The following is a 27,337-nucleotide window of genomic DNA, read 5'->3' as shown; positions in this document are numbered from 1 at the left end:
AATGGAGACACTTAGTAGACAGAAGAAAGCTAGAGCCTAAGATGGTTGAGGGACAAGCTCCAGAAAAAGCCGGTTTGTGGATCTGACCCCCTGAAAGGCTCAGAAATGGGAGGTCCCGGGCATCTCAGAAAGATGGAGTTGAAAACAGAGGATTGACTTCAAGTGTATACAAAGAAGCCAACCTCCTCCTCCTCACCACCGTAGCTGGGCAGCTGCCCCAATGGCAAGTAGGACAGAAGACTGAAGGTTTGCTCTCTGGAGGGGCCAGGAAGTCCACGTGGCCGAGAGGCCATCATGATCTCACGGGAACTGGGCAGAAGTTTCCATACAGGCTCCCGGGATCCTGACTGCAATTCCTTGATGAGAAGGCTGGAGGAATCCTCTCTGGGGAAAGGGAGAGAAGAAGGCCGGTGGATCCACACGGACCAGTCTGTCACCAGGCACCACCATGAAGACCACCCGTTAGTAAGCCTCACTTCACGGCATCACTGGTCATTTGGCTCAAGCCTCTAGTACGACAAAGACCAAACAAAGGATTCAGTGTAAATGGAGATAATACTGAGAGAACAAACTTTCTGAAAAACCAAAAAAACTGTCATTCATATTCTCTGTTCCAGTTCCCATTACTGCATAACAAATTGCTCCCAAAACTTTTTGGTTTAAAATAACAGCAAACATTTTATTATCTCAAATGGTTTCCGTGGATCAGGAAGTTGGGCAGGCGCTCTGGGCAGTTCTGATTTTGAGGCTCTAAGGGAATTACAGCCAGGTGGCAGCCGGACCTGGAGGAGCCAGGACCTGGGCAGGCTTCTCTCTCTCTCCCCTCAGGTGGGCACAAGGCCCTTCCACGTGGTCACTCTACATCAGCTAGTGCGGCTTCTTCCAGTGGGGTGGTCTAGGGGCAGGCGAATGCTTTCCTCGCTAATCACGGCTCCGATCTGATTGGTCCAGTTCCCCAGACAGGACTCGAATTGCCCTTTGTAACCTAGGCTTGGAGGTCATGCGCCATCATTTCTGCCACATCTCATTGGTACAAGCCAGACCCAAGGCTGCCCAGACTCTAGGGGAGGGAAATGAGAGCTGTTCTTTGGAAACAGATCAGAGAGGTACAAGAAGATATTGTATCCATGAGAAAGTAAGGGAATTATGCTCTCTCCCTGTGCAATCCAGAGTTTAGAAATCACCAATTTTGAAAATTAAAATCTGATGGCAGAAATTTTAAAAAAGAAAGATTTAGAAGGTAAAAAATCCAGTAAATCATGCAGAAAAAAAAATTGAGCAAAAAGACAAAGAGATGGGAAACGGCAGAAGAGCTAAGAAAGAGAATGAAACCAGTAAATTCAAATATAAATAATAAAAGATCTAGGAAAAGGGAACACAGAAAAAGAAATGAAGAAAATCATCAGAAATATGAGTCACGACAATGTCACTCCTTCCCTGAACTGAAGGGCATAAGTTTATAGATTGAAAAGGCCAAACATAAAGAAGAAGGGGGAAAACCACATGAATTCATAGCAGTATAAAATATCAGATTATAAGGCATAAAATAAAAGATTCTAAAAGTTTCCAGGAGGATCCAAATGGCAATTCAAGGACCACAGCTATGCAACCTGCCTAGAGAACAGCCAGCTCAGGTTGAGGAAGGAAGAGGGGGAGTCCAGGGTGATGTGTCCAAGAAAAATTTGAAACAGTTTACCTGTGTTTGCAGAGTTACACCTCCAACTGAGAAATAGGGGATTCGCTGGGGATAGGTATGCGGGAAGCAAGGCAAATGAAGACACCAAAGATTGCACTGGGATAGAGACGCAAGTTCAAAAATAACAATACAAGCTTATTACTTAGAAGTAGGGAGTTAATGTCATAGGAAAAAAGCTTGTTCTGAGTGGTGGGAAAGTGGGAATCGGCATGGGGGAGCAGGACGGGAGGACCTCTGTTATGTGTTTTAAGCCTTGTAGTAACACTTGAGTTCTTAGACTCTGGATGTCATAACATGCTTTAAAATAATAAACTTAAAATCAGAGGGGGAGAAGAACCATGAGAGACAATGGACTCTGAAAAACAAACTGAGGGTTCTAGGGGGGAGGGGGGTGGGAGGATGGGTTAGCCTGGTGATGGGTATTGAGGAGGGCACGTTCTGCATGGAGCACTGGGTGTTATGCACAAACAATGAATCATGGAACACTATATCTAAAACTAATGATGTAATGTATGGGGATTAACATAACAATAAAAAAATTAAAAAAATAAAAAAAATAAAAAATAAATAAAATAGGGGTGCCTGGGTGGCTCAGTCGTTAAGCGTCTGCCTTCGGCTCAGGTCATGATCTCAGGATCCTGGGATTGAGCCCCGCATCGGGCTCCCTGCTCAGCGGGAAGCCTGCTTCTCCCTCTCCTACTCCCCCTGCTTGTGCTCCCTCTATCGCTGTGTCTCTCTCTGTCAAATAAATAAAAAACTTTAAAAAAAAATAAATAAATAAATAAATAAATAAAAAATAAATAAAATAATAAACTTAGGGGCGCCTGGGTGGCCCAGTCGTTAAGCGTCTGCCTTCGGCTCAGGTCATGATCCCAGGACTCTGGGATTGAGCCCCACATCTGGCTCCCTGCTCGGTGGGTAGCCTGCTTCTCCCTCTCCTGCTCCCCCTGCCTTGTGTTCCCTCTCTCACTGTTTCTCTGTCAAATAAATAAATAAAATCTTTAAAAATAAATAAAATAATAAACTTAAATACCACCTTCAAATGATGGCTGGAAATTGAAACAAAAAAATCATAGAATAAAGATATTTTCATTCCCCTCCCTCAAAGCCACTGATACCAAAAAGAACGAAATGAAAGACCAGAAACACCCCATCTGTCTTCAACAAGACATGGAAATAGCCATCACCACAAACCACAGTTAGGCAGCATGAAGGCAAGAAACACTGAGCCCTGGATCAGATGAGAGAAGGCGGTGAAATCCGGTATTCTTAAGTTCGCTTGACTCAGAGTTCAGCAGAGCCTTTACTTCTACCCTCAGTGTCTGGTCCCTATTCTTTTTTTGTGAAGCAGGACTCTTAAAAATATATATATTTATTTATTTGAGAGAGAGAGAGAGCACAAACGGGGAGGAAAGGCAGAGGGAGAGGGAGAAGCAGGCTCCCCACTGAGCAGGGAGCCCAATACGGGGCTCCATCCCAGGACCCTGGGATCATGACCTGAGCCGAAGGCAGACGCTTAACCAACTGAGCCACCAGGTACCCCTAGGACTCTCTGCCACTCTCTTTTTTTTTTTTCCTGTAAAAGTAGTATAAGCGATTATAAGTTATTTGAATCTTCTGGTGCTGTTTGAGTTTTTTAAACAATGAGCATGTTTCTTTTAAGAACCCAGTCTGGTTCTTTAAAAAAAAAAAAAAAAATGAAGGTTCTTTCCTCCTTTTTTCTTTAGATGAACACACTTTTGGGGTGAGAGGATTTTCACCTACTATTCTAGAATGACAAAAATATCATTATCTTTCCTTTTTCTGCAAATGTTTTACCCATGTGGTTGCTTTCAGATCAAATGTATTAACCTATTGAAGATATCAGTCTAACTGTACTGTACAGCTGGATAGGTTGTGCACTGAATCACAGGCTTTTAGAGGAAGGTAAAAGTGTTAGAATGTAGCTCTAGCCACCCCCATCACCACCATGCTACAGATGAGGACCAGGCAGCTGTTAGCTAGGGTGGGCAGAGCACCCACAATGCTATTAGGGACCCACAAAAAGATGTTAATTTCTTTAAAAATCTTAAGAAAAAATCGACTTTTAGGTTGAAAAAACTACTTCAGTATATGATATTAATGTATGCATCTTTATTCCAATGCAGTCGTAAAATACAATTTTTCAGAATGTTTTAGGGAGGAAAGGGCCCACAAAAGACAAATGTACCAAGGGCCCACAAAAGTCATCATGTGGCCCGGACGAGGACTCTGAGGACTGAAAAGATCCCCACAGATGGTGGTGGCAGAGCCTAGACCAAAACTCGGGTCTTCTAACTCCTGCCATCGTGCCTGTGCTCCTACCGTCCACTCTCTGTCATGGCTGTGCAATGCTCTCCCCTCACCTAGCCTAGCCTCCTCGTCTCACCTGCCTTACAGCCTATTAGCTGGCCCAACCTTATTTCCCATTATTCATCACAACATATCCCACCCTCGCTCGGTGCTCCAAGTCCATTTGTCCATTCCCGGCTCTGGTTCTCCTTCCCACTTGGCCCACGTAGAGTAGCCTTCCCATTTCCCTCTGCCTGCTGAAGAGTAACCTCCCCTCTAGAGGCTTTGTTCCAACACAGCCTCTTTCAAGATGCCTTCCGAGATGACTCCAGCCTTGAGTGATCTGTGCTATGTATAAAAGTGCTTAACATTTCATAACAAACTGTCTTATCTTGTCTCATCTCATCTTGTATTTTCTTGTCTCCTGTATTTCCGTCTTACTCCCCAGTATCTCATAGAGTGCTGGAGAGCCGAGGCCCCCCATATGCACTCACTGAGCACATGATCAGGACTCAGTAAGCCCCCAGCTGACTGGCAGGACCCTCTGACAACTCCTCCTGCCATCACCAGGTCAAGTACTACTTCTTCTGGGCCCCTGAATAGACATGGCTTTCCTTTCTTTCTTATATTTGCACCCCCTGAGACAACCGTCACACGGTCTGACTCTAAATCCCTTCAAGACAGGAGCTGTCTCCAGCAACGCCTGGTTCATAGTGGATGTTTTGTAAATATTTCATGAGTGAGCATTTTCTAGAACCAGCTTTACAATTGAATTTCTTAGTTCTGGAAATGTGTATTTATTTATCTTTATTTAAATGGAAATGTTTGTTTTTAATGTGAGCTCCCCACCCCTAGACGAGAAATAGGAAAAATAAGTAAAAAACAAGAGGCCAGCTTAGGAGCACAATGAAAATGGTCAGGTTATTTCCAGAGGAGTCTTGGTTGGCCTCTCAGAGTTTCCTGCCCTGCAATGTCAAATTCACAACCCAGACGATAACTAGCTTTCCAAACCAGATGAGCGTCCCACTAACATGTAATTGATCCTGTTTGAGCTTGTGTCTTTGGGCAATGAAATATCACAAAGACTTTTTCTTCCTCTTGCTCTTGCTCCTATTTTTTAAATCTGAAGTCCACAGTGATGAAGTAACTCCAAAGCTGTGATACTCATTAAATAATTCAAGTCAGAATTTAATATATCCTGTAATTGAGAGGCTCAGAAAATTGTTCCAGGCACCTGAAGACCACTTTCATTTTTCCATTTTCTTGGCATCCTGAGCAACTCCTTCCTGAGGAATCACTACTGAGTAGTCGAACCACAACAAAGACCATTGGGAGAAAAAAGGGCAGAAGTTCAGGCATTCAGAGCACATCCTACTGCCCTGCAGATGGCAACAGGAATTTAGAAACACCTACCGAAAAATACCTGCATCAACATTTGACCTGTCAAATCTAATTACTTTTGTCTTGATCATTGTACCAGGTCACTCAACTTTGCAAACACTAATTGAAAGCACAAGCGCAAACAGCATTTTTAAAGAGCTTCTAGGAGAATCTCCCATTTGCACATACATATAAGATTAATTTTCCCCAGAGCTGACCAATTTCAGGATCCCAAGGAGCAATGGCAAATGAAATTCCCTAAAACTGTTTTTGAGCGTCAAGACCCAGCAAGGGAAACTGTATTTTGAAAGTACAATGCAAATGTCTTGTGCCTTAATCCCAAATGAAGTAAATCAACCACTAATAATTAGACGTTTCTGATTCCAGATGTGGCCAGCAATGGGAGAGTTCACAGCAGCAGGGTGGGGATGACCAGCGAGTGGGGTGGGGCGGGAAGGCTGGAAGGGGGCACAGAGTGGGCCCATGAGAGAGCAGTCAGTAGAGGGAACTGCTTTGGATCAGAATGGTGACTGGCTTCTTGCAGTGGGGATCAGGGAGACCCAGCGAAGATGACAGCGCACTCACGCTGGGGACCTTCCTGAGCATTCCACTTGTATTAATGGACACACCTACACAGGAATCCAGGAAGGGAGGTGGTTTTACTAAACCCATTTTACAAGTAGGAAAAGTGATACACAGAGAAGGGAAGTAGCTTGCCTGAGGTTGTCCCTCTAAGTGGCAAAGATTTGGACATAGCTTCGCTGTAATGCCCCCCCTCCCCTTAACCACTGAGCTGTGATCCTCTCCGAGAGGTAACGAGCTTCTCTTTGAGGCAGAGGGCAGAGGACAGTCACTGGAACTGGGAGGGCAGACAATATGCTTCGGGACACATCCACATTCTTCCAGGAAAGTGGAACAGCTTGCAACAGGATCCAGGCCCAGGAGAGGGACACAGGTAGAAGCCCCACTGGGGCTGAGACTCTCTTTCTAGATGGCGCGTCCCCCTAACTCCTTGACTTACGTTCCTAAAGGGAAAAAAAAAAAAAGTTAAGCATGAGTCCCAATTTATATAACTTCATTTACATATTCCTTTTAAATTTTTGCACATGTACTACTGAATTAATGTACATCATAAAATATGCACAAAGGGAAAAATTATTCTTTCACATGAAAAACTTACCATAAATTCCCTTCAAATAGCATCGACTTGTACTAGCACTAGAAGTGTGTATCCCTGACCAGAAATATATTTTTAAAATAATTTGGATCTAGTTTTTATAGGGATATTTATCAGAATTTCTTGATCTAGAACCCAGGTTTTCTAAAATTCTTCCCTGATTGTCCATATTTATCCACATATGGAGGATTACTTGAAAAAAAAAAAAACCCACAATACAAGACCTTGGGTGTATTGTATAATCCTGAAACTATATGTTAAAACAAAAACAAAATAGAGAGCCTTTAAAAAGTCTGCAGCAATATAAAAAAAAAAAAAAAAAAAGTCACCCAACAAGAAAAATTTTCTCTAGAACAATTCTTTTAAGTCCCAGAAACAAAGCCAAAATGTCAATCCATTCTTTTTAACAATTTTCACAGCCAAAGAACAGCAATGCACAAAAATAAAACATTGGAGTTCAAACGATCCAAGCTACTGCCAGTGACAGAGCATGTCTCATTCGGAGCAAAGATATATTTTTCCGATCACAGCAGTAACTCACACGTACAAAAAGAAAAATTAAATTACATTAAAAGAAAGTATTTCAGCAGTCCTGACGGACTGGAGCCCTCTGACAGCTCCTCGTAGGCCCTCAGCCGATCATTGCCGTGCGGCAAAACCAGCTGCCTCTTGAAACCAAATCTAATGGCAGGAGGAGGAGCCGAGCAAAGCCGCTTAAACAGCTCACCTGAAAAGCTCATTTAAAACCGGGACGCATGTCAGTCACGTCTCAGGCTGCCCTCCGTCCTGCACAGTAGAGATTAGTTCTTCATGTTCCACGTGTGCGGGCATCACCTGAGACTCCCCTGAAGCTCTGGAAAAGCTAAAAGTTATTTTCAGCTGGAGCCACTGGTCCCTGAACCCACAGGTCCTTTTCTGGCACAGATCTCGACCTGACAGAAGCTGTAAAAGGAGACACCTGACTTCCACATTAAGGGAACAATGTCAGGCTGGCTGATGTGCTGGATGGTAGTTGGGTTGGAAAGGGGTTGACCCAAGACTATAGCAACCAAGGCTGTGATCTGCTACTCAGAGCATCACCCCCGGGGGTGGCAGGTGACAGCCTCTGTTGGGTTTTTATGGTTTGGGTTTTGGGGGATTTTTCTGAAACCTTGGGTTAGGGATGGACAGCATATTGCGATTTGCCTTTGAGGTAATAGGTTTGGCAATGGAAAATTACCCAAGAAGAAAAAAAAGAAAATCTGTGAGAATATCTCAGAAAGGTTTTAAATCATCAGGTATCTAATGTAGATTATCCATTGCCTTACATGCTTTAAAGTGACTCCTTCTCAGGCATTTCAGGATTCTTCCTAATGGCTGAGGTAGACAATGTCTACCACAGGCCCTTCAAAATCTCCCACGTAGAATACCAGCATCCCCCCTGTGAGGATCACAACCACAAATGTCCTCCCCAAGTGGTGTCACACCATCAAAGCTGGTTGAAGATATTTTGTTCTTACTTCTGGTTACTCCCTGGGCCCACCTCTATAGGAACGTACAGTGCTCATCTCTTCAGATATGTCCTTGTGAAACAGCAGAATTTTCCTGAGAGCATTCTGACCCTTGTCTTAGAAGACGTCTAAAGCCTCACAGAGTATTTGTGTTCAAGGTACTAGTTAGAAAATGTGACCTTCAACTCACAGCTGCTTAGTGCTTAGCAGAAGCTCAATTGAGAGAAGACATATTTAGGAGGACAGGCTGACGGCCATGCAATCCACACACTGCCCTGGAGAAGCGTTGCTCCCCGTGGAAAAATATTGATATCTGAGCCTCATCTAGAACTTGGTGTGATATGGGTGCTCTGAGGACACAAGGAGACCTTTGAGGATGGAGTGGAGGGAGCAGCAATGGGAAGAATGGAAGGAAACAGGGAGAGGGAGCTGAGGGGGTTGGGAATGGCGAAAAGATGCCCAGGTTATGTAGGGTGTGGTTGGGCATGGCAAGGGCTTGGCTTTTGCTCAGAGGGAGGTGACATGATATGACATACATTATAAAATCACTCTGGCTAAATTATCTCCTCTTTTCATTGCATCACTTTAAAATAAACTCAAAACGGGGAACAGTTTCCAAGCTGTTACTCAAATGTCTGATGGAAAGAAACAGCTAGGATCCTAAATGCCAGGATCTCCCCTGTGTCACCTCCCTGGATTCTGGAAAGAGATACGTAGAAAGCATATATCAGACGAGCTCTTTCAGGTCCTCCTTCACTTGGGCATGTCCAAAAGTCATTCCCAGAAATTCTAACTGAATGGCTTGATACAGAATATAAGCAGCTGTGTGGTTAGATTCCAGGACGATCCTAATGTGCGTATAGAAACCGCCTCTCCAGGGGCTGGCAAAAACAGTCAACAATAGGCAAATGCTTTTATTTTTTCCCTTCATGCACTCTCTAGCTGCGCTGTCCAGGATGGTGGCCACTAGCTACGTGTGGCTATTGAGCACTTGAACTGGGTTTAGTTCAAAATGAGATGTGCCATCAGCATAAACTACTCAGTGGCTTTTGAAGACTTAGGGTGAAAAAAATAAATGCAAAATGTCTCAGTAATTTTTACATAGATTACATGTTGAAAGAATAATATTTTGGATACACTAAATTAAATGCAATATGTTATGAAAATTAGCCCAGTATTTTTTTTACTTTTTTAATATGGCTACAAGAGAATTTAAAACTACAAGTGTGGCTCACACTATATTTCTATTGGACATTTCAAAGAGTCCTCTTGCATTGGAACCATAGCCCTCAGTCTCCCAAACCTTCAAAACACACGTACCCTGTTACCACCCTCCAGGGTAACTTTTTCTTTTTTAAGATTTTATTTATTCATTTGAGAGAGACGGAGAGAGAGAGCACAAGCAGGGGGAGAGGCAGAGGGAGAAGCAGACTCCCCGCTGAGCAGGGAGCCTGATGCGGGGCTCGATCCCAGGACCCTGAGATCATGACCCAAGCCAAAGGCAGATGCTTAACCATCTGAGCCACCCAGGTGCCCCAGTAATTTTTTTTTTAAGAAAAATGCTAAATTGCTTTGTTAGATCTTTCTTCCAGGTAAAGTCTGAGTAGAAAGCATTGAAAGACAGCACAACATAGTAGTAGTAAGAATTTGCTAGATGTGTGACCGTAGGCAAGCTACTTACCTTCTCTGAGTTTCCATTCCCCTCTCTGTAAATCTCAATAACGTGTCCCTCGAGACGTTGTAAAGCTAAATAACATAGCTCCTAACTCTCCTTAAGTGCTAAACCCTGGTATAATTGGCACTGAGCTTTAGAGGAAGTGGGGAGGCACCCTGGATCCAGGTAATGTGATTCTGTGTAAGCAGTGATACTCCAATTCCCACATCGATAGAGGTGCAGAAACCCATCAACTTCCTAACCACTCCGGAGATGCGTTCAGCTTGTCTCTCTGTTCTCAAAATGTCCAAATGATAGTCAAACATCAGAATAAAAACAAGTACAAAGTGAATGTCATTTGGAAAGTGTATTTTTGATGATCAGACTGTGGTTGCCACGTGCTTTCACTAAATACCACGACTAAAGAGAAAGGCATACAGTTCTTCACCAAGACGGCAAGAAAGAGACGGCCCAAAGTCTTAAAACACCTAGTACTTCACTTAAACTGTCGTGCTTGTGAGGGTTTGCTTTATCTCACTGTTTATGTCTTTCTGCCTTATGATCCCATAACCATTATCTATTAATGCTCACCAGCCTTGAAAGTTTAATTTGTATGCCATTTCTTCCAACTGCCAAGTGCAGCACTCTTTTTTTTTAACCTTGTGACTGAATTCATTAAAAACAGTTTGTCTTCAAGATTTTCTTTTTTTCATTGACATGGAAAGACTCACATGGTTGGTTTCTCTAATTTTCAGGAGGCAACCGGTTAAGCTGAGGCTAGTTTCGCATACACCTAAGGCTTCCTTCTCTCCTCCAGTGGGCCAGCTCCAATTAGAATGAAATCAGGAATGGGCAGGCAGCGTGCATTTGAAAACACCATCCATGGTCACCGTGATTTCTAAACCCAGAGGCACCATTAGAACAGCGTTATATCTGTAGGCATTCTGTTCTACTTGGGACTATTGAAAAATGAGAATTTTATGCCTTCCCCAAACTATGGAACAAAAGAGATGGCACTAGAGAGGGAAACATAACAGTTTAAAAAAGTGATGTATGTGGCTCTTGAGCTATGTTTCTGGAGGGGAATGTGACAGCAGAAAAAGCAAATGAGTAAGTTGGGAACAGGGACATTCTCACTTCCTGAACCACAGTCATCTACACCAGACATAAGACCAAAGACTTAAATACCAGAAACCTGTGTCCTCAAACTCCGTCTTTGAACAATTGGCCAGGGTGATATATCAGTTTGTGGAATTCTATGAAAACAGCTAGAACTTGCTAACATGTGGCTGGGAGAGAGGAGAAAGCATGGGCTCTGAAGTCCAGAAAATCTGTATTTGTCCCTTCCTGATTAGTAGGATGACCTTGGGCAAATTATCCCCCTAAGCCTCAGTTACCTCATCTGTAAAATGGGGATGATAACATCTATGTCAAAAGTGTTGCTGTTAAATAATTTATTAAATAAGATAATATATGAAAATTGCATATTGTGACTGACACATCACAGGAACTCAAGAGAAGCTCATTTCCTTGTGGCATATAAATATGTATCTGGCTCCAAGTCAAAAGGGCACTCACTCAATCAACAAACTTTCTGTGAGTGCCTCTCTCTACTAGATCCTGGAGCTACCACAGTGAATGAAAAGCAGCACTTGTCCTCAGGAGTCCTTACCGTCCAGAATTCTATTTGGCTCATCAGATCAGCTGAGCAAGCAAGAAAATTTGGGATGTTTAGTGTTAAGTGAAGAGCAAAGAAGAAGCAACTTGCTACTTATCAACAGAATGAATAGAAACCACGTAGTGTCTGAAAAAGGCACAAATTATGTACTTAGATAATTTTACAAATAAATAATTAAGCAAATAATGTGATTCCTAAAAGCAACAACTCCATAGCAGACTATGAAGTTAGCAGAGCAGAGGTGAAATAAGACAGAGGTCACTGGGGGACTTTTTCCACCGATGCTTGTCAAGCAATTGACCAGTCTGTCCAAATAGGTTCCAGCTTACTAAGCCAATGAAAAGAAGAAAAAGTAGTCAAAATGAAGACCATCTGTTAAGTTGCAAATCACTCAGTGCTTTTGGATGTATTATTCTAAATACATCTTGTAAACTTCGATTAATAAACTGTTGTTGTAATTAATGACAATGGCTAAGTTGACGGAATGACATTGCTCTCAATAAGCCCACTTTTTTGGGGCGCCTGGGTGGCTCAGTCGTTAAGCGTCTGCCTTCGGCTCAGGTCGTGATCCCAGGGTCCTGGGGTCGAGCCCTGCATCGGGCTCCTTGCTCCATGGGAAGCCTGCTTCTCCCTCTCCCATTCCCCCTGCTTGTGTTCCCTCTCTCGCTGTGTCTCTCTCTGTCAAATAAATAAATAAAATCTTTAAAAAAAAAAAAAAAAAAGAAGCCCACTTTTTTTTTTTTAAGATTTTATTCATTCATTTGAGACACAGACATACAGAGAGAGAGAGAGAGAGCATGAGCAGGGAGAGAGGCAGAGGGAGAGGGAGAAGCAGGCTCCCCGCTGAGCAGGGAGCCCGATGTGGGGCTCGATCCCAGGACCCTGAGATCATGACCTGAGCCGAAGGCAGACGCTTAACCATCTGAGCCACCCAGGTGCCCCAAGAAGCCCACTTTTCAAAAGGAATGAAACCGAGAAATGTCAACTGAGAAAAGACAGTGTGGACCTACTAGTTGAATATAGTGTTGGTATAAAAAAAAAAATTCAAATACAGTTCAACTCAATTCAGTAAATATTAATTGTGTTTCTGCTGAAGGCCAGGTCCTGGCTAAGGTTACTCTTATCCTCAAAAGCGTACATTTTAGTGAACTGCCAGATGCATAAACAAGGCATTCAACTTCCAACCTCCTCATCTGCTTTCCCTCTCTCTCCTCTTCCCTTTCCAGTATGAAAGAGCTGGGCCCCCTGTGCTGGCTGCTGCTTTAAAAAAAAAATTTCTACATGGAAATATGTGTATACATCCATATACATATAGCCTCACAGTGGTTTTCCAAAACTATTTGTGTGTACATACAAATATTTGTGTCTGTGTATCTGTTTTTCCAGAAATGAGACAATATTGGGAGAATAGGGTTATGTTAATGTCGATTTCCTCACTCCAGCTTGCTTTTAAACAGTTCAGGAATTAGAATATAGTATACATCATATATACTTCCTATGTATATATGAAGAAGCCTAAACACACACACACACAAACATGGTGAAATGTTAAAAGTTAGGGGATCTGAATATGGAGGATATGGTTCTTGGTACTAATCTTGCAACTTTCCTGTAAATCTGAAATGACTTCAAAGTATATTGTTCTCCTAAAAATTTTAAAAAGAAGCAACTCAAGACCCTCCGTAGCCTCCATCCTGCCTTATTTTCCAGCGGCAGGTCGTGGCCACACATCACCCCACATTTCACACCAGGTCATACCCAACGACCTACAGGAGCAGTGCTCCGCCCTGGGCTGCCCATCTCAGGGATCTGAGAAAACGGTGAAATATGCCAACAGGCTGGCCTTTCCCCAGACCAGTTAAATCCGATTTTCTGAGAGTTTGCCTTAGGTAGTTTTTTAAAAAGCACAGCGGAGGTTGCGAAGCTCTGATGTCATTTCCAGAACACGACTCGGCCACGCTTTTCCCCACACTGGGAGTGCCTTGCCCGCCCTGCACATCTTGCAAATACATATTCACTGTCCCCTTCTTCATGAAGAAGCCCAGACTTCCACACAGAAAGAGCCGATCTTTCTCTCCTCCTGCTACTTCTTTCTCCTCTGTTATTCTGGATCTCACACTGACTGTATTCTAATGATGCGTTTTTCTCCCAACCAACTGTGAACTTCTTTAGGGCAGAGTCCTCATGTTTGCTTTTGTTATCAGCACGGGTCTGGCATATGAGGTTCCAAGAAATGTTTACTAAATTAAAAGCAGACAGGGTTGCACTTGGCAGACTCAAGTTAGAGCAAAGAGCCGTGAGGGCACTTGAGGAGGAGCTTAGGAAAGGAAGTGGCGCAGACACCTGCCGGGAGCGCGAATAGGGACGAGAATGGAAGGCGGGGAGAGCTGGCTGGGAAGGAAGAAGGGCCCAACGCAAGTAACCCAGTCTGTCCAGACCACAGGCAGAGGACTCGGGGACTGGGAGATGCGGCTGAGGAGGGAGCAGGGCCAGATAATGAGGGTGATGAAGACCACCCTGGAAGTGGAGGCAGCGTCTAGCACAGAGCCTAAGCACACAGAGCATCTCGGGGCATCATTTCTGAGCGAGTTAATTTTTCTTGTTTTTCCTTAAACTGTTGAGGATGAAGTCATGAAATCTGATTAAAACTACTAACCCTCCCCGCAGAAAAATGCGTACACGTTTTTGCCCAAAGTTTCAGAAGATTTACAGATTCCCTGAAATGTATCTAGTGACCAGCCCCCTACACACACACCCAGTGATAGTCCAAATTTTAAGAAAAAGGATGAAATTTAAGTTTAAGGATGAAATTTAGGTTTAACACTCTTCTCTCATACCAATCCATTCAGCCAGAATGATCGTTTAAAACTGCAAATCAGGGGGTGCCTGGGTGGCTCAGTCTTGGTTAAGCATCTGCCTTCAGCTCAGGTCATGATCCCAGGGTCCTGGGATTGAGCTTCACGTCAGGCTCCCTGCTCGGTGGGGAGCCTGCTTCTCCCTCTCCCTCTGCCCCTCCCAGACACTCGTGCTCTCTCTTGCACGCTCTCTCTGTCTCTCTCAAATAAATAAGTAAAATCTTAAAAAAAAAAAAAAAAAAAAAGAATGTATGAAAAAGACTGGTTGCTAGCCAGAGGAAGATGTATATTCAAGGGAGGATTTCTTTAAGATGGGAATGATTTAAAGCCTACAGCAATTAAATAACCTGCTGGACCAGGGCCATAGAGCTGGCTGGTGGCAAAGCCAGGACTAAACCCACACCTTTGGATTCCTGCCTTCCACATACACACATTAATCCCTGACTACATGTGTCAGATGGAGCTTACTGCAATGGAGTCCTCACCTCACTTACTCTTTCTAGAGCGTTCTAACCTGTTGACTGCCATTTTTTCCAGTAATGCTTATTAACACAGTTTCAGGAGCATGACCCTGGAAATTCTGGATGCAAACTATCTTCCCACGTAAGACTCGAGCAAAGTTGTTCAGTTCTATTAGCTCTTAAACTCCAAGCAAGGAGGCCCCCTGGCTCCCACGTGGTCAAGTCCTAGATCATGTAGCTTATTGATGTGTTTAAAGTAATATACTCTATACTTGTATCTCATGGGCAGCTCATGCCATTCAGGCTCAAACTTAAGAGATTTTTCTTCAGTATTTTCTCACCCTTGTGCAGATTCAGACACTTGAAGCTTATTACATAGAAACTGACCTGCAAGTAACCTGGCCTTTAGGGAGAGTGTGGGGAAAGTGGTTACAAAAGATACTATCCACCTGGGGAAACAGAACGAGTAGGGGTGAACATTAACCCATCCTGGCCCAATGCTGTTAGTCCAAAACGAGTATAGTCAATGGGAGAAAACATCAAAGAAACAGAATAAAAAATTCAGGAGGGAAATTCAGAGTGGCACACTTGGGGATAAAAAGCAGATTTTTGCCAGTGTAAGGCCAGGAGAGAAACTGGTTGTATTTCAGGATAGCAGGGCCTTGGGAATACAAGAGAAAGCGAGTTAAAGGAGAGCTGGGCCCTGCAGATTACCACGGAAGGAGCCAGGTCTAATGCAGATTCAAGGTATGTGCTGAGGGGGGATGGCCAAGGTGTCTAGGATCAGAGCGCCACAGCATTTATTTAACTTTTTTACTAGAAGATTCATTAAAAAGCAGTTCATGAGAATGACCATTCTGGACAATGGAAGACAGCTGTGAAAAAGCTTGAATGACCCTGAGGCTGGGGCTCAGGTCTGTGTTTCCTTGTAGTCCAGTGTCCGATCCCCAGCAGTTCTTCCTGGATTTTGTAGAACTTCTTATAAAGTGCAGAGCTTTCAGGATCCAGGGTCCTAGAACAAGATAGAAGAGAACTGTGGAAGGCAGGAAGGAGTAAGCAAATATTAAAAGTGTTTCTTTACAGCAGAAAAGAAAAGGCAAGAAGCCTTCTGGTATGGACTGGATGTTTGTGTTCCCCCAGATTCCTATGTGGAAGCCTTAACCCCCAATGGGACAGTATTTAGAGATGGGGCTTTTGGGGGTACTTCAGTTTAGATGAAGTCATGAGGGTGGGGCTCCCATGATGGGGTTGGTGTCCTTCTAAGAAGAGGAAGAGTCCAGAGATCTAGTTCTCTCTCCCTTTTCTCTCTCCCTCCCTCTCTCTCCCTCTCTCTCTCTCTCTGCCATATGAGTACATAGCAAGAACACGTCTGTCTGCCAGCCAGGAGGAGAGCCCACACCAGGAAAGGAATCAGTTGGCACCTCCATCTTAGACTTAGAGCCTCCAGAACGGTGAAAATAGACTTCTGTTGTTTGAGCCACCCAGTTACGGTCAATACATGTGGTTTGCTCGAATGACTGGCTCAGTGACTGAGTGAGATCACGCACTGGAGGCAGTTCACACAGGCTGGGAGATCACCTGTGAACATCTCCTCTCAACTCCGTATTTGTTGGCAGCTTGAACTCAGCCGTGGTGGGAACGTTTACACCAGCGGAATAGGCCAACACTATAAATCAGGGCCTCCCCTGATTTATAGCAGAGAACCAATTACTTAAGATTTACCAGCATACCACTACGTCAGTTAGACGAAATCCTTGTGTGAGCAGAGTTCCCTGGAATTCTCACATTCAGAATCAACCTTAACTCTTGTTGTTGCTATTTCTGTTTTATTTACTAGTGCACGATGACAACTCTTCCATTCTCTTTCATGACCCGTCCAGAATTACTCAGCATTTGTGGACTCTCCTGGCAAACTACCCATCACTTAAAGCATGGTTTCAATGGGGAAGTATTTCCAAGTTGCAAGTTACTGACTTTAAAGTAAACTTTTGGAAAAGAGCCCCTGTGTGGGTTAGGGACTTTCAATTCTGGGTCCTTGTGGGGAAGTGAGAGAATGAAAAGATTCGTGTTGATTTTTAAAATAGAGGTTGCAAAATATAGCCTAAGCGAAAAGGCAAAAAGAAATGGAATTATTGAGCATTAGGAGGAAGAGATGAGGAGCAATTTAATAACGGGGTGAGTACCAGCTATTTGCTTCTCCATGGTAAACATCAGGGACTTGGTCAGAAGAGGGCAAGAATATCTCTGTGGAATTACTCTGGAATGGACAGTTTGTGGATTTTATTCCAAATATTTGCACGCTTCTTTTTGTCAATCAGGGGTCCATTTCGAGAACCAAGAAATGATTACGACGCGGTTGCTTGCCTGCCCCAAGGTTCCTGGCATCCTTACGATCCTGAATCTCCAGGTGGTGGACTGTGGCTTGGAATTTTGGGAAACATGATATAATTCCACAAATCTCTTTTGTAATACATCTTAGAATAACGAGACTCCAAATTTATCATTTTTTTATCCAAAAAATGAATATCCTAAAACTTAAGCTATCCTATCTTAGCATTCTACATCAATAATTTTGATCATCCAATGAGGGAAAAGATGTTATTTGGGGCTTGTTAAATTAGTGTTAATTTTAGTTATTCCTTCAGGAGGGATGGGAGTATTCCCTTCCTAAATGATATTACACAGCCTGATTTGGCATTTCCTTAAAGCTGCCTGAAACACTGAAATGATGGCTATAAATATGCCACTTCGAAACTGAAATGGTTCACAGCACTCCCAGGCCCTGGTTTAACAGTTGGTTTATGATGTGGTTTCAGAATAACACTTTTAAGCATGGTATTTTCCTTCCTCCAAAACTGACATGAATCCATAAAGCTTTATAACGATGACTCTAAAACACACCAAAAGTATTCTCGGTGGCATATTTTTCGATTTATCTAAAATCCTTCGCTTTCTGAATTTCTCTTCATGATCTGCCTTGGAAGGGTGGTCGCCACTGGAGCTGAAAAGCGTGTCCTCTCTCGGCCCGGCGCCCACTCGGCTACTGCGCTCTCCCCCCTCAGCTTTGGCTCCCAGGATCTCAGACTCCTGTGTGCACCAGCATGGTCTGGGAGTCTGTTATGCATGCTGATTCTCAAGACCCTCTGAGTCAGGCCCTCTGAGCTAAATTCCGGAGCTAGGCCTGGGGACCAGCATTTTTACAGAGAAACGTTATCGGGGACTTGGTTGGGCCCCCGCTCTGGAAGTGCAGTGACTGGAGAGAGTCTGGCTCAGGGAAGCCCAGGATCTTGCTGGTGATGCGTGGCAACTAGGTGCCTGGGGCCTCCAGGCTTTACCTGCTTCCTCGGCCTCTGCTGCCCAGAACCCCTCCGTAGGCCCAGGTTCTTCGTGCCTTGATCTTGAGTTTCAAGTGCCACACACGTTTATCTTGTCCTATACCTTGTCCCTTTCTGTCTGCCTCTGGCTTGTTCGGACTCTGGCCTGGATCTCGAGCCTTTCTCCCTGCTCCCTCCAGGTGCCAGATCCATCTTTTCTCTCCTGCATGGCCCAAACAGGTTCTCAGATAATGACCCCTCATCCTCTGGGAGACCCTCTCTGTGGCAAAGGGAACCCCTTGGCATGTCTGCTGCAGGGGACCGGACCTGCCTGCTCTCCTTGATTTCCCCCCGCGCAGCCCTGCCATCCGTCACAGCAGCTCAGAGACGTCACAGAATGTCCGTCTGTCCCACTAGGCTCTGAGCTGCTGAGGGCAGGGATCACCTCCTTTTCCTTCATTGTTTCCTCGACACCCAACCTCAGATGTAGTGGGGCACTAATGAGTCTTGTATTAACAACTGATGTTGTAAAAAGAGTCTATGACTTTCACCCGAGGCATGATGCTCTGTTGCACGATCTCCACTCCAACTGTTGACGTGTGCTTCTCCCTCAGCTGCAAAGCTGGTCTTCCTTCCACCTTTACAAAGCTACTGCTGCTGGCTCTTTGGGTCCCAGGTTCCATGCCTTTTCCCCCGAGATGTCTTCCTCGGCCCCTGGAGATGGGGCTGGTGCCCCTCGTGTTCCAGAGCCCCGGAATTACCTGGTCCTGCGCCCACCACACTGCTTCCGATGATGCCTAGAATCCCCTAGATCAAGGGCTGTTTGGGCGCAGGGATGGTAACCTCGGCGCCCAGCAGAGTGCCTGGCGTGCGGACGGCACTCCACAGATGTTTGCTGAGAGCACGGGAAAGCCAACTCAGGATCCTCCAGGCAGCGAGATGGGGGTTCTTATCACATAACCTGCTGAGCGAACCTCCATAACACTCACCAGAAGGACTTCAAATTGTTGACATGTGTCCTCCCATGCCCACTGCTGGACAGAAAGGTCTCAAGGGTGACGGCAACATTATTTTATATGTCTGACATCCCAGTGAGTCCTTCAGTGGCTAGTGTGGATTAAGTATTGTTTAAGTATGTGTTTCCCATCAAAGGTACTTTTGGCATTTTGAGCAAGACAGTTCTTAATTATGTAAGACAGTCTCACACATTGCAGGCTGATTAACAGGTTAACAGGTCGGTTAGCAGGTTAACAGAGCCCAGATCCACCCACAGGTGCCTGATTCCAGACCCTGATTCTCTATGCTGTGCCGACTCTATTCGAGACTTATTTAACGAGAACAAACTTCCAAATTTCCAGGTGTAAAAATCCTTTTGGATTTGTCCTCTCCTATTAATGACAACATAATGCTGTGTTTCCCAAAATATATTCTGCATAGTGTTGATCTAGTGGATGTCAAGTGTTGTGTGAGCATAACCTGATCCACAGGCAATGAAGTTTGAGAAAGCCTTCCAGAAGGGCACCTGCAGAGGGCAAAGGAACAGTAACTGGGAAGACCAAACAAAGCTTGATAGGGAACCTCAGCCTTTCGTGCTGAGGTAGGAGGTAATTTAACAATGGGAGAATCAACAGAGGAGCTGGTCTGCCAGGAAGTGATTAGGAACCAATTAGCGGGCGCATGGGTGGCTCAGTCGGTTGGACGTCTGCCTTCAGCTTGGGTCATGATCTCGGGGTCCTGGGATCGAGCCCTGCATTGTGCTCCCTACTCAGCGGAGAGTCTGCTTCTCTCTCTGCCCCTGCCCCCGCTCGTGCTCTCTCTCTCTCTCTCAAAAAAATTTTTAAAAATCTTAAAATAAAAAAGGAACCAATTCGCAATGAGTAGACCGTCGACAGAGACCAATGAAGGGTTAGTGACTGTTCTTCTAATTTCATAATAATACCAATAATAATAATAATAATAATAATAGGTACTATTTCCTTGGTGCTGATCATTTCATATTATCTTTTATTTTCTCCCTTTCACCTATGAAATACTGAGGCCTAAAGCAATTGGTTAAATAACTTCCTATAAAGCCACACAGTAATTAATTAATGGTCATATTTGAAGCCAGTCCTCTCAAACTTCACATCTTATGATTTTAAGCACTGTCCCCAAAGCCCAAAGGGACTTGTCGAGGGCTCTCCTGTGCAAACATCCAGAACAACCCGTGAGCTCCTTAAATTGGTATTTGTGATAAACCACTGCCTTTATTTTCAGGGTACCTCTTCAACCTAGATTTATTTGGCCTAAGCCCTGTACATGAAAATTCTTTCTGGTATGATTTCAGTTTCTTAATTTTTATTAATATATTTTTTTAATTTACAAATCTCCATGCTCTATTACATGCTTTTTTTTTTTTTTTTTGATAGATGATCCATGTTGATGAAATAAGGCCCATTTCTATAGAAAGTAGCCCCATCTGATCCCCTCCTGGAGGCAGGACCTGCCTTCCCTGAACAACAAAATTAACCGTCTACCCAACTTTAAAGTGTTGGTGGTATCAGCATCCGATTTCCCTTCATTTGTCAATTACCTCCACCCTTTTCGTTTCAACAGATGTTGGCGCATTTTTTGAAGAGGGAATGTGGCTACGGTACAACTTCCAGGCACCGGGGGTCAGTGGCAAAGAATCAGGCGGCCGGTCAGACAGCTCCCCTGATCAGCAGAGCGCCCCTCCCGATCTGGCCCATGAGGGGATCCACTTCAGCTTCAGTACCTCCAAGGCGCCCTGCATTCTCCTCTACGTCAGCTCCTTCACAACAGACTTCTTGGCCGTTCTCATCAAACCTGCCGGTAAGGACAAGGATGCCTAGCCTCTGCTATTTAATGTTGGGTGAACCGAATGTTCTAGAAGGTCTGGATTGCTCTGGTCTTGTCCTTTATTTTCCCCAGGACGTTGAGCAAGTCATCCAAATACTTTGAACCTCATTTCTCTACATGAGAGCCAAAAAAGCTACTTGTCAGTTGAGTGCCTCCTACCAGTGTGTCATAGTAGTAATGTTGCTCAGGCATGTCAAGTTCTTTATGGGAAGCGTATTAGTATTACACGAATATGAGATTGCTTCGTATGTATAACGATGATTTTTTTATTCCCGTCAAATGAATACATGCACTGCTGTACTAAATAGAGATGAGCTCTGAAGTAGTAAAATTCATTTAACATAAACCAATGAGTTATCCTGATTTATGATAACGTATCAGTAGGTTCCTACAGAACATATGTAGCTTTCAATAGAAATAGAAAACCAGAGATGTTTTCATTCCTAAGCCCTCTCAGAATTTTACATTCATAAAATATATCCCTGGCGTAAGGGTTGGTTAAAGCAGGAGCATATTTACACTTGAATGTCTGGGACCATCGTGATCTCCAAATACGCATGGAGTGCGAGAGGGTCAGAGTGAGACTAAAATCAGTGTCTTGTGAAAATAGACAAGTGCACTTACGACCTTTAAGAGAAGTCTGAGCAGTTCTGAAACACAGGAGCGTGCCCAACACTGAGGGGGCCATTCCTCTCAGAAAACTTGAATACTGACACACTTAGAAGATCGCTTTTTCACAAATAAGAATATTGTAGGTTGATCAGGGAGCAAATCTCTCTCATTCACTTCCCAGAGAGATGACATGGGCTGAGAATGTGGAGACAGCCTCTCTCATTGCCCACACCTCCTAGCTCTGCACTGAGTATAAACTTCTTTAAAAAGCTAAGACTTCTTAAAGATCAAGATTATCTTCTGTGGGAGCAAAAATTCTTATTACAAACCCAGGTCAGCTTGCGTTTTAAAACATAGTAAATTCTTAAGCTTCTCTGGTCCATTCACTGTTGGTTAAAAAGATTGGGAGCAGAGGGAATATTTCCTAAGATTTTTCCATTCAGAAATTATTCCTAAAGAAGTAAGTCAAAAATCAGACAAAGATGCAGCATGAGAATGTTCCTCTTAGTGTTATTTATAAAAATAAACATTAGGAAAGACCTACAAGTTCAACTGTAGTAAAATGGTTAGTAAAAGAGGGAGTCACCATTTTAAGGAATATTATGTATCCATTAAGAATAATATTTGTGGGTAGCAATGGAGAAAAAAGTATGGAGAAAAAAAATTATGTAATACAATGTTAAACCAAAAAGAAGGAAGGAAGGAAGGAAGGAAGGGAGGGAGGGAGGGAGGGAGGGAGGGAGGGAGGGAGGGAGGGAGGAAGGAAGGAAGGAAGGAAGGAAGGAAGGAAGGAAGGAAAAGAAAGAAAAAAAAGGCAAGATAGAGCCTTGACTATACAATATCGGCTTAGATCTATGAAAAATATGGATGGAAACCAAAAAGCAATAACATGAGCACAAGGTGCCTCTTGCTGGTCGATTTGCTTCTCCTCAGTAATACTCTTTTATAAATGTCAAATCCTCACAATGAGCAAGCGTCACTGTTGTAATCAGAAAAGATACTAAGTAAAATCAATGAGAAAGCAGAAGAAAAAAGGACATAACCCCGGCTTTCCAGAAGTTCACAAGTTGAGTTTACTTCTCCTGGATCAGGTTAAATCGATTTTTAATCCATTGATGTTCTCCACCCACAAGCCCCAGCCTCTTGGTGCCCTCACCGAGGTGAGGTGGTTCTCACATATGGCTCATCGAGACATCATGAACATGTCCCAGAAGATGCTGTATTGTCTACTACTTAAGTCACTGCCACATTAAAATTTAGTCCCCAACTAAATTTTATCCATATACTCGGTAACTATGTTGGTACCGATATCAATAACTATATCAGTAACTCACATTCCCATAACCTAGCCCCGTCTCCGTGAGCGCTCATGCTGGTATCCATGCACGTTCATCGTGTGCAAGGGTTTTGAGTAATCAGTTCCATATCGGTGCTACCATTTAATGATGCCCGACGGTGTGCTATGTTGCACACGCATTAATTCCTACAAGCCACACAACCACGAGGTAGATATCATTCTTTATTCCCTGTCAACAGATGGTAAAACTGTGGTATGGAGAGTTAAGTGACTTGCACACTCAGCTGGTGGAGGCAAAACCAGAATTTCTAAGCTCAGATGTCTGATTCCAGGCCCCGAGACCTCTACCACTCTCTCCATAAGGCAGAGATCTCTAGCACACTCTCAGCACATTTGGAAAGCACGACCAGTTGGTTTTTTTCTAACTTTGCAAGGCCATCTTCAAACTGCTGATGAAAATGTGTTTTTTTCACATTTCAAAGACTTTGTTTTTTATTAATTGATATTTAAAGTTAGAAAAATGAGAAGAAAGCATTCCAGGAAAAAAAATCAATAAGGACTATGCCAAAATATCAGGAAAAAAATTAAAAACTAGAAAGTCTTAACTAATTGCCCTGGCACCCCTCAAACTTAACATATTGAAAGCCGTATCACCATTATGGTTCCCCCAAAACTGGTCCCTCCTCCAGACCCTCTGCTTCTGCCAGTGATGCCCCCTCCAGACACCTGAATTCCCGAGTATGCTGTCATTCACAAATGCGCCATCCTTCCCCTTTGGGGGGCCACTCAGGCAAACAAATCCTGCAGAGTCTAGTCACACCGTGTCCCTCGGGGGTATCTCTTTCTTTTCTTCCCCACTGCTGGTCTCCTGGAAAACGTCTTCTGATTCAGTGCTTCCTGACATTGTTCCTGCCATGGCACACATAGGTTATTACATTTGAAATGGCACTTGAGTAAATGGACGAGGCCATTTGTCTTTGGGAGGCCACCAACCCAGGGACCCCAGCAGCCCGGCCTGCCGAGGGTCTGCCGAGGTCTGAGGGGTGCCCATCTCCTGGCACCTGTTAGCCTTTCATGGAATAGCAGTGTGCCTCAGACCCATCCCTCTCCCTGCTTCCGGTCCTTCCCCCCTCGCTCTTACCCACCAGGGTCTTCATATGCAGTGTCCCTCATCATGCTTAGTCGGGCTCTCCTCCTCCCAGTAAGTGCAGGAGAAATCCCAAAGCCCACTAACCTGCCAAGCTCCAGGGTGAAAACACCAGGTGAGAGCTCCGAGTGTAGAACCAGAACGTCTGGGTTTGAATCTGCTTCTGCCCTGTGCAGGTTGTGGGACTGTGATCATGGGCAGTTAGCCCCCCTATGCCCAGGGCCCTCTTCTGTTAAAATAGCGCCTGCCTCATGGGGGTGTTGTGAAAATGGAATGAGTCAGTAAGTGTAAAGCACGACCCTATCCCCATGCAGTCTGTGTGTTAGCAGACGCTACGGAAGTGTTAGCCGTTACTACTATCCACAGCCCACGGATTTAATCTACATCCTGCCACGTGTGCGTGCCACACATCCCTACTTTTCCTCATTATTCCCCAAGCTCATGTGACACCTGTGCCCCCGCCCATCACCCTGCTCCCTTACCTGGAGGAGCTCCATCTTCGTCCGGGCGCTAACACCTGCCTTTCATTCTGGATCCAGATTGAGTCTCACCTCCTTTCAATGACTTCTCCTTACTTTAGACTCCTAGTCCACTTACTTTCAATGACATTTGTTTGGCACTTTGTGTATTGTTGTCTGTCTTTGTTATAAATATGCCCTGTCTTCCCAGTGAGATGAGGAGCCCCCAGCTCTGTGTCTCCTGCCTACAATAGGTGCTCCGTAAGTGTTTGCTGATGATAATGATGAAGGCCAGGAGAGAATAAATCTGTTAAGCACGTTGTTTGCTGCAGCCAATAAAAAAGCAGTCCCTTACAACCTCTTTAATTCACTTGGGAGATGAACATGAGATGCAGGAAGTGAAGTATTTTTCCATTTTATTTTATTTATTTATTTTTTTTTTTTTTTAAGATTTTATTTATTTATTTGACAGAGAGAGAGACAGCGAGAGCAGGAACACAAGCAGGGGGAGTGGGAGAGGGAGAAGCAGGCTCCCCGCTGAGCAGGGAGCCCGATGTGGGACTCGATCCCAGGACTCTGGGATCATGACCTGAGCCGAAGGCAGACGCTTAACGACTGAGCCACCCAGGCGCCCACCATTTTAATAATATTTTATATTAATGGAAAATATTAATATTCTCCGACCATCATTTAGTGGTTCTCGTGTACTATTATTTGAAAGGAATAAATATATCATTTAAATATTATTATTCAAGAAAATTGCCATTACTGTTTATGGATATCCACTACATATAGATTTAACATTCCAACTCGTCTGTTTTCTCAAAGCAAATCGTTGCAGTTGCCATTAAGTGAGGCAGTTACAGAATTTTTAAATCATGTTTACAAAGAAAGAAAGCCAGAAAAGAGAAAAAATACTGAAAACAGCTTAATACTGATTTTAATGAGCTGGGGAACATAACGGGACCAATGACAAAGACAGTAGGGAGGAAAAGGTCTGGGTTTTTTTTGTATGATGACCATTTCCTCTGACCTCTAGCCCTCAAAGGCGGGGCCTGCTCTCTCTTCTCTTTGTATCCCCAGGGCCAGACACAAGGGGTTAGAGATGGACGTGTGTCTTAGAGGTGGACTCTGCACGGCTAGCCAGCCAGACAGCCCACATTCAGGTCTTGAAAAATCGGATTCAACAGTGCTTTTCATGAGCCCTGAATAAATGTGTTCTGAAGAAATGAGTAAATAAATGATGAATGAATACAGCTGTATATTCAAGAGAACTGGCTGTGATTATACACGGTCCAAGCACGAGAAGGAGGGAATAAAAACTCAAGACAGTCAACTTGTTTTTCTGCATGTAGCCAAACAACTGTCTAATCGTCTCCTGTTCAGTCCCAAATAATAGATTGTTTTTAATGCTGTTAGGGTAAAGGGAAAAAGTAGGGTAAAACACTGAGGGTTGGGGAAAGAAGCAGCTCAGAAAAAGAGAGCAGCATATTCAAAGGTCTGGGGTAGAAAGAAGAATTGTATTTTCTAGTGGATAACAGAAGTCCAAGGTAGCTTGAATGTAAAAAGTGAGATAGTAAATGGCATCATTTGCAAATAACATAACAGGCAGAACTCAGATCAGACAAGGCATCATACACTATATTAAGAATGTATGTCTTCATCCTAGGAGCAACTGGAAGGCTTTGAAGAGTTTTTAGTGAACCAGTGAAATCATCAATTATGCATTTTGAGGAAATATCTCTGCAAGAAAAAAAGCACAGAAGCAGGGAGACTATCATTCATTCATTCAACAGACATATTTATTCAGCAACTACTAAGTATTGGGCATATTCTAGGAATTGGGAATAAAGTACAGAGAATATAAACAAAAATTATTACTCTCATGGGGGAAAAATAAGGCAGAAAAGGGAAGACCTGGCCAAGGGAAAGGATTGGGTAAATTCTTCTTTTAATGAGGAAGTCACAGAAATAATCACTGAGAAGACATTTAAACAAAGACCTAAAGTGGGTGAGGAGTCCTCCATGCAGAATACTGGGGACTGAGCATCCTAGACAGAAGAGCCAGCCAATGCAAAGATCCTGAGGCAGGAACATGCTGGCTTTTGAGGAAACAGCAACGAGGCTAAGGTCGACTGGTGAGGAGTTAGCAAGGAGGAGAGTAAGAGATTATGTCAGAGATAATAGGGCAAGATCATATAGGGCCTGGTGAGCCATTATGCAGACTTTGATTTTTACTTTGGTTGAGAGAGGAAGCCATGGAGGGTTCTGAGCAGCGGATCACTCTGACTGCCCTCTGTGAAGGGTCTGGGTATGTGGGGGCAGAGGCTGGGTTGAGGTAGGGGGGAGATTTGTTAGTATGGAGGTGAGTCCAGTAATCCAGGCAAATGACGGTGGGGGCTTGGTCTAGGAGGTAGAAATGGAGGTGATGAAAAGAAGTAAGTGTTGGGGTGTATTTTAAAGGTAGAGCCAAGGAGAGCTGCTGACAGATCGTGTATGTAATATAGCAGTAAGAGGGGAGGCAGGGCTTTTGGCAGGAATAGCCTGAAGGTTGAAGTAGCCATTAACTGAAATGTGGAAAATTGAGATGGAATACTTTTTGGGGGGAAAGGCCAAGAGTTTGGTTTTTGCATATGATGTATTTGAAGTGCCAGTAAGACCTCTCCTTTAATGGGATTGGGAGTGAGGAAGGAGCAGAGAAAGAGGGGACTCAGCTAACAATGAAATGAGGCCAAGAGGAATCATTGTTAAGGAGAAATGGATTCGGATCAGGTGGTCCAGGCAGAAGACCACGCAGGTGAGGCTCAGGTGGTGGCCGTCAGGTCCCTGATACTGCACGGTCAGCACAGGGGCACCAAGACAGGCCAGCTCCGCGTGGAGCTGCATCCACCAGGAGCAGGGCTCCCCTGGGATCCACCCAGGGTACCCCCGGGGCCAGAGGATGCCTGT

At 44.0% G+C, this 27,337-nt stretch overlaps 1 protein-coding gene across 4 annotated transcripts in view; it reads left to right on the top strand.

Moving 5' to 3' along the window:
• CNTNAP2 (contactin associated protein 2) overlaps nucleotides 1–27,337 on the top strand; it is a 1,915,205-nt gene that overhangs the window by 1,739,525 nt on the left and 148,343 nt on the right. For all 4 annotated transcript variants that reach the window (XM_032401131.1, XM_032401133.1, XM_032401132.1 and 1 more), the window contains one exon: nucleotides 20,611–20,847. In XM_032401131.1, the coding sequence (XP_032257022.1) occupies nucleotides 20,611–20,847 (237 nt within the window). The remainder of the gene's footprint in view (nucleotides 1–20,610; nucleotides 20,848–27,337) is intronic.

Source organism: Phoca vitulina, unplaced genomic scaffold (assembly GCF_004348235.1).
Source record: "Phoca vitulina isolate PV1807 unplaced genomic scaffold, GSC_HSeal_1.0 scaffold4, whole genome shotgun sequence".
NCBI lineage: Eukaryota > Metazoa > Chordata > Mammalia > Carnivora > Phocidae > Phoca > Phoca vitulina.
Note: the sequence above shows the minus strand (reverse complement) of the source record. Positions and strands in the feature narration are given on the sequence as shown.